The sequence below is a fragment of the Sinocyclocheilus anshuiensis genome, unplaced genomic scaffold (genome assembly GCF_001515605.1).
Source record: "Sinocyclocheilus anshuiensis isolate Anshui unplaced genomic scaffold, SAMN03320099.WGS_v1.1 scaffold262, whole genome shotgun sequence".
Classification (NCBI taxonomy): domain Eukaryota; kingdom Metazoa; phylum Chordata; class Actinopteri; order Cypriniformes; family Cyprinidae; genus Sinocyclocheilus; species Sinocyclocheilus anshuiensis.
Genome location: NW_015547650.1, coordinates 935,009 through 943,056, shown reverse-complemented (window position 1 = coordinate 943,056; position 8,048 = coordinate 935,009). Strand labels below are relative to the sequence as shown.

Below are 8,048 nucleotides of genomic sequence, written 5' to 3'. Positions count from 1 at the left end.
GCTGGGTATCGAGTTCGATACTTTTTAGGCACCGACCGAATTGCCTCGATACCATCGAGTATCGAAAAACGTCTCATCGTTCGGTACCAAATTTCGATACCGCACGGAGCAGTCTGCTCTCTATAGCTCTCGTGGTACTGTAATACACCAATCGGCCTGCACAGTCGGTCCGCTTCTCTGCTGTCTTCACATGCTATCGGAAACTTCCTATTTCCTACTTACGAAGTCGTGATTACGAGCACGTTGCATTCTTTTCTGTTTGTGGCCAAGTGTAAACTTTTTTAAACAAATCAGATAGATATCCGATCAGCGAAAACGCATGAAATGACCAGGTGTAAACAGGCCCATATATATATATATGAGCAATATCATAGAAGTGTAATACGGCTGTGATTCGGCCATGGGTAATCACAAGCTGATATACAGCCATGTCTGAATGTAGCAGTATGTAGCAGCAGTATGGAAGGAAGGATTTGAACTGGATTTGTTTCATGTGACAGGCTGAGCGTCGCCCCTTGCCTATTTCTGTCGGTGTAAAGGACGCTGGTAAATTGGAGAATTGATTGAGAGAGTGAGATATTCCCTGCTGTGTTATTTTAAATAATGCTCTGCCTCAGGTGGCTACTGAGGGGGAATACAGATGGAGGAGGCCTGCAGCGCTTCTCACCGCAGCTATTAAAATGGCCCACTTGTGCGGAGCTCAATCAGACATGTATTATCTCATTCACAGGGCTGTAAACACACAGGTTGTGTTTGTGTTGATTAGATCATCTCTAATTGGATGCACTAATACATACACAATGATTAGTATTAGATCTTTGGACATGATTAATATATTAATGTGCAACAGATGCACAAATAACAATAGGCTATTCAATGAGAAGCCATTTCTTTGTGAACAAAATGTAGTAGTGCTTAATACTCGCTGATATGATGCTAGGCTGATGCTGTTCAGTTGCTAAGGTGTCCTGAGTAGTTGCTATGGTGCTCTGGGTAGTTCCCAAGGTGGTTATGATATTCTGGTCTCTAACTGTTTTTTTTTTTTGTCCTTTGTTTCTTTTGCCCTGTCTATGTGGCCACCAAGCAAAAACAGTCAATCTGATCAAGGGCTATTACTGTTAACTAAAAGTATTTAAAAACAAATAATAAAAATAATAATAAAAAAGTTACATGGGAAAAAACTGAAATAGCTGAAATTAAATAAAAGCTAAATATTATATGAAAAATTAAACAAAGATTAGAAACTTTGCTTTGGCAAATAACTGAAATAGTTTACTTAATAACTAACTGGAAATAAATAAAAATACAACTGAACTATAACAAAATAATTTAAACTTAAATATAAAAAAAAAAAAAAGTAATATAAAAAAAAAGAACTAATAAAAATGCTCAAACTCAAAATTATTAAAAAAATAAAAATCAAATCAAAGGAATAACAAATATAAATAAAAAAATTAAAGGCAATTTGAAATATAATATATTTATGTTAATATAAACAAAATATAATATAAACTATAATAATAATAATAATATAAATAATACTAAAATAACACTGGTCTGATCTCTTAGACAAATATTAACACACTTCCCCTCAATAAGCCACATGATTTGAGGTATTATTCATGTCTGTAGCACAAACAGTGTTGGGTTTGTTCAAATCTCTCAATCCAACTGCTAACTACAAGACAGAAGCTAATGGCTCTATGCAAATTAAAAGTTTCTTGTATGAAACCAAGCCACCATAATCTTGACCCACCTAGTCTATAATTAATGAAGTAAAAGAGCTCCAACATGACAGCAAACAAGATTGAAATTAGTGTCTGCACTGAATAGAAAGGGCAACGAGCTGCAGTCCTGCAGTGTGTGCATGGCTGAATACATTGCAAAATGGATTTTTCACTGTTCTGAATGATTATGACTGGAATATAAGCACATGATAATGCTGAGATGCTGGGAAGTATTTGCTAAACACAAACAAACATACTAGATAAAAGTTTTCCAAACAGGATTCACATGGGAATCTCACAAACCCCTCGCAGTTCCTTCATAAACTCTGTTTGGAAAAGCTAGATTTTTTTTAGATATTCGTGCAGATTACTGAATGCTAACATTATCATGAGCTTAATTTCCAGGCATAAGCATTCAGAACAGTGATAAACTCAATTTGTAGTGTAATTTTGTGTTCCCAGGAGGGATGTAGTTGTTTTCCCAATGACACATAGCTACTATTAAAAATGCAATTCTATTGTTCTGGTGCATTACCTGGCGATATATCCAGAAAAAGAGACTTCCAGATCGTATACTGTAGTGGCCCCATGTATTTGGATGTTGGGAAGTCTTCATAGGTGAGGTTGGTTTCGTGGATCTTTCCCTTTATTCTGCAGAGACAGAGGACAACAACTGCATTATTCAAATTCAACACTTGCAACCCACCAAACCCCAAGCCGATTCTTCCTCAAAGGCTAGATCCTGTTTCCAAACACCCGTTTTTGAATCGTACTGTGTTTTCTACATAGCTGTGCCGCCCCTGCAAAGTCAAACAACTCAAATTCGCCGTTGGGAGTGAGGTCAATCTGGGCAACACTGCAGATCACTTTCATTAGTTCAAGCAACATTAATCAAGTTATTCCATTCCCATATGGCTAACCCCTCCCATCATTCCCAAATAAAAAGACTGCTACATTCACGCATTCAGAAATGAGGTTTTCTCAAAATGCAGTCTTAAACTTCATATATTTTTGCTGATTAACAGGGCTAAGATATGTGCATTTATAGCACACCTGTCATCTAATAAATCACAACCAGCTTTGTTATTTTTGATATCAAAGTCTCCGCTTTCAAATTTTTATTATGAAATTCAAACAACAGACACTGCTTTGATGCTCTTTGTGAAGTGACAGATTTCTCTTTACTACTAGTAATAGCACAAAATAAACATGAATGAACATCAGATAGTATGTTAAATGAAACAGTACAACTTATCAAAATGTATCATGTCTCATGTAATCGCTCAGTGTTTCAACCGCAGAAAAACGTCAATAAAACAGTTTGTAAACAATGTTATGTAACATTACATTTACATTAAAAAAGTCACTTAATGACCATAGCTATTTAGTTATCTAGAAAAACGAACTCTAGAGGGGAGCATTTTGCTAAGAATGTCTTACATATTCCAAATTACATATTTGTCTTGTATATTTTTCCCTAACCTGTTCTTTAATATTTGTTTGAATAAATGTTTGAATAAATTTGTCAAGGAAACAAGTTATGACAGCCACCGTTTGAATATTTATATAAAAAAAAACTGGAGTAGAAGCATAAATCTATAATTATATTAGCAAACATAATTTTGTTTTATATCATTAAAACATTATCAATGATATTATTGTAAATAAAAAATTATGTTCAAATTAATTGGTATACAAATTATGAGATATGTAGTAATGTACCATGAGAATAATTTATATGCATAATATATAAGAGAGAGAGAGAGAGAGAGAGAGAGAGAGAATGGTTTACTGTAAGGTTGAAAAGAGGTGGAAAATTTCTGGTACATTTCTGAAAACTTTCCAGGATTTTTTTGAAAACTTTAGGAAAAGTTCGACATTTTTGGAAACTTTTGTAAAGTTCAAAAAAGTTACCGGAAATGTTCCGCCCCTTTGCAACTCTAGAGAGAAGAGAAGAGAATAGAATAGAATATATATAAAATTGAACTGAATTAAGATCAAAACGGAATCAAATTGCAAGCTTGTGAATTTAAATCAAATCGATTTTTTTTTTGTCAACATCCAGCCCTACTGATTAGGCTTCAATAATCATTCTACTTCCTAACTAACCTTAACCTAGCCTATTCCTCAGTGATCTCTCTTCTGACTGTGACATACAGCAAAGGGCAATGGTCACATACATAAGTCAAATAACCTGACTTGCCTTGGTAGCTTCCACCAGCAATACCCTCCACGAATCACTTGCTCCCTGACCAGCGGTTACAAGAAAAAAGACAAAACGTTTTAGACCAGAGAATCTCAAACTACCATACAAAACACCCTCAACATACGCTCACCCACTCCTCTCTGAGTCACATGCCCTCCTCAGTACCTGTCTGACGTCAGGGCTATTCCTTCCAAGAACTCGTGACGGCTGGTCTCACTGAGTCGCTCCTGAAGGATTTGGATCCCTTCCTTGACATCACGGAGCTGCTGGCTGTAGCGCTGGATCTTGTGTTCGATATCAGACAGCGTGCGCGCCGTATCCGCCTCCAGCTCCTCCAGCATGCTCTTCTGTCGTTCCCGCAGGAAGCGGTGAAGTCGCTCGAACGCTTCGCCGATTGTAGCACGAAGGCTCTTCGCTGATGACTATGAAGTAGAGAAGAGAAATTTAAGACTAGACTAAGAGCCTAGAATTAAAATAGTACACAGTCACAAATAACAACCCTTCACCACCCACTGTGCACACACTAATTGAGATGTCAATCAAGCATGTTTGTTTTAGACCAAGTCTTCACTCTAGGGCAAATGGGGAGCATACATTTTTATTTATTTATTTATTTTTTAAGAAATTGATATTCAGCAAGGATGCATGATATTGACCAGAAGTGACATTAAAATACATTTATAATGTTACAAAATGTTACAAAAGTTTTTTTTTTAAATAAATGCTGATCTTTTAAACTTTATATTCATCAAACAATACTGGAAAAAATATATTAAAGTTTCCACTAAAATATTAAGCAACACGTTTCCAACATTGATGATTATGATAAATATTTCTTGAGCAGCAAATCAGTGTATTAGAATGAGTGACACTGAAGATAAATAAGTAAAATAAAAAATAAAATTGAACAAAATTAAATAAAATATAAAATAAAAATCTACTGACCACAAAATTACTGAAATTTTACAAAATTACTCTTCCGTTGCCATCTCATGATTATAAACACTTCTGTCAAACAATCCATTTAAATAATTAGAACAAGCTGACAGTACTTTTGCCTACAATAGTGTCATTCTGAATCAATATTTTTTTCCACCAGAATCGCAAAACTATAAAGAAATAACTACCCATTTTTAGGCAACGTTCTGCAACAATTAAAGGATAAAATAACTAAAAGAATCATGCTTTTATTATGCATCTAAATGAAACAAAATTAATGCATCAAGTTAAATTTGACAATCAAATCTACAATAGTGATTCCCATGTATTGGTGAGATAGCGTGCTTGACAATTGTCAAAGATAATGGTATGTGCAGTTAGAGAAGTTTAGGTTGCTCCTCCTTCAATCTATTGGGTTATTGTAGGACAGCCTCCATGGGAAGGACATGATTACACATGCAGACGGGCAGATGAGCATGGAGATAAAAGCAGCAGGGGTCGATGCCGAACGTAAAAGAGAATTGTGAAACTAGCCAACAAACTCAGCATTGACCGAAACAGAGGAAAACAAGTCGAAGAGAGATAAAACGAGACGTTTCTGAGGAAGCCGATCATCTCCATTAAAGTGTAAAGAACATCAGTTACAGTCGACGGATCAAAGATCTGAAATCTCAAGGTTGAATCGATGCATGACAGAAACCGTTCCACCGATGGCTGTCCATACAAACAAGGCGAGCCGCAGATTTTCATTTATTTCTTCGCCTATGATAAGAACTGGAAAAAACCACAGACTTCACCGATGACAAGATTACTCCTACTAACAAATGAAATAAAGGACTTGTTCCACTTCTGTCTTTCCAATGGGAAATGTGATTTCCTTGCCACCAGGAAGATGAAATCCTATTAAGATCACGTCTCTCTCTGGCGTCATTTGCATCAGCTGAGTCAGCCAACCTGGTGTCGCCTGATGGATGATTGGGACTTAGTGATGCTGAAGTGGTGTTGGTCTCCCCACGGGCCACGTTGTCTCGGATGGGCTCTATTGAAAGCCAGTAAACACGTGCCATGAGCCTAGCGCTACTCGGCCTCCCAGCAGCCTGCTTGCGATGACATCTGCTAATCAGACACATCTTTCCTTGGGGTCTTCCATTCAGATACGACATCGGCACTTCAGACGAGAGGGTCTATCAGCAAGCGTGCCGCTGAGCTAAATCTAGAGCACGCTAGCGGGGAGGTGGCAACAAGTTAAAAACGAGCTAACATGAACTATAGGTATTTTTGACACGAGCTACATGCTAAAGTAGCACAACTGTTTTCAACATTGATAATAATAATAAATGTTTCGTGATCATTAAATCAGCATGTGACACTGAAGACTGGAGTAATGATATACTACACACTGTACATTAACATTAGTTAATTCATTAGTTAACAAACTGCCAATGAAAAATTATTCTAAAGCATTTATTAACCTTTAATTTCAATATTTAATAACATATTATTAAATCAAAAGCTGTAACTGTATAATTCTTTTGCACTTTAATCTGTTTTGAAACATTTGTTGTTAAACCTGTTATATGACGACACATTTTTGCAACTTATTTCGATACCGTGATAATACCGTACACCGTGATAAAAGCTTCAGCAAATATCGCAACATGAAAATTTTATATCGTCACATGCCTAAAAGATTGTGAAAATTCAGCTTTGCATCAAAGGAATAAATTACATTTTAAAATACATTAAATTACAAAACAATGGAAGCCTGTTTCCACCACAGTATAAAAATTTAAAAAGGTAATTGCAATGTTTTCTCACAATTCAGACTTTTTTCTGAATTTTATCTGAAAAAAGTCTGAATTGTAAAATAAAATTCGCAATCATTTTTTTTTTCATTTGGTGGAAACGAGCTTCCATACAAAAGTTATTTTAAATTGTAATAATATTTTACAATATTACTGTTTTTACTGTATTTTTGATCAAATAAATGCAGCCTTTGTGAACATAAAAGAAAAAAAATCTTACAGACTTTAAACTGAATAATAATAATAATAGTATGAACAATAATAATAATATTGATGTTTGCCTCAGAACCACTAATAATATCACAAAGTAACTTCACATGATCTTTAGTCTAACACAGCACTGAATTAGCCACTTTATTATCATTTAGAAACAACGAGCCCACTTAATTATTGCATTCAGTTTACTCAATAAATCTCCTTCTCAAAAGGTTGTGCTGTGACAGCTCTTATCTCTACAGGAGAGTCTGGGCTGCATTTTGCCTTGATGGTTCTGAATGTCAATGTCAAGCATCGGGCTCTTCATAAGCATCTTGAGGCACCGCATCAATAAAATCAAGGTTCCTGTGGCTCAGTGGTAGAGCATTGCGTTAGCAGCGCAGAAGGTTGTGGGTTCAATTCCCAGGGAACACACATACTGGTAAAAAAATGTATAGCCTGAATGCACTGTAAGTCGCTTTGGATAAAAGCGTCTGCTAAATGCATAAATAAAAAAAATAAATAAATAAAAAAAATCAGACAGTATACGACTGGCTGGTCAATGCGAACATCTACATTTTCAGCAGACAGCCTGGGAAAGAACTGAAAGATACTTAGGTTTAATCAGCTTTCAAGATAAATATGCAATCTGTGAGATCAATGAAACGAAAACACGGTCTGCTTCCAGAAAATGCAATCACGGAGATACAAGTCGAGTTTAAAGGGGTCATATGATGCTATTTTAAAGATCATTATTTTATGTATTTGGTGTAACAGAATATGTTGACATGCTTTAATGTTCAAAAAACACATTATTTTTCAAATACTGTACATTATTGTAGGTCCTCTATGCCCCGCCTCTCTCAAACACGTCGTTTTCAACAAAGCCCCCTCCTTTGACAAGCGCAGTCTGCTCTGATTGGCCAGCTGACCCAGTGCATTGTGATTGGCCGAACACCACAAGCACGCGTCGGAAATGTAACGCCCCTTACCATAATCGCGAGCTTCAGCTTTCAAAGTAAATATCAAGACAGTTAATAATGTCGTTAGTTTTACCATCAGTTCAAGCCCGAAAGGGCAACAGAGTCGCGTGACAGACACAGTGATGATGCAGTACACAAGCCGCGGTTAAGACAGCTGACATGCTATGATTTCTGACAGGCAGTTCACTCTCCT

The 8,048-nt window shown here is 36.1% G+C and overlaps 1 protein-coding gene across 1 annotated transcript in view; it reads right to left on the bottom strand.

Moving 5' to 3' along the window:
• The window catches only part of LOC107701982 (E3 ubiquitin-protein ligase TRIM62-like), a 21,756-nt gene that overhangs the window by 8,554 nt on the left and 5,154 nt on the right, over nt 1-8,048 (bottom strand). Inside the window, exons 3-5 of the mRNA XM_016504153.1 lie at nt 4,099-4,355; nt 3,931-3,975; nt 2,263-2,378 (exon numbers count right to left, since the gene is read on the bottom strand). Of these exons, the coding sequence (XP_016359639.1) occupies nt 2,263-2,378; nt 3,931-3,975; nt 4,099-4,355 (418 nt within the window). The remainder of the gene's footprint in view (nt 1-2,262; nt 2,379-3,930; nt 3,976-4,098; nt 4,356-8,048) is intronic.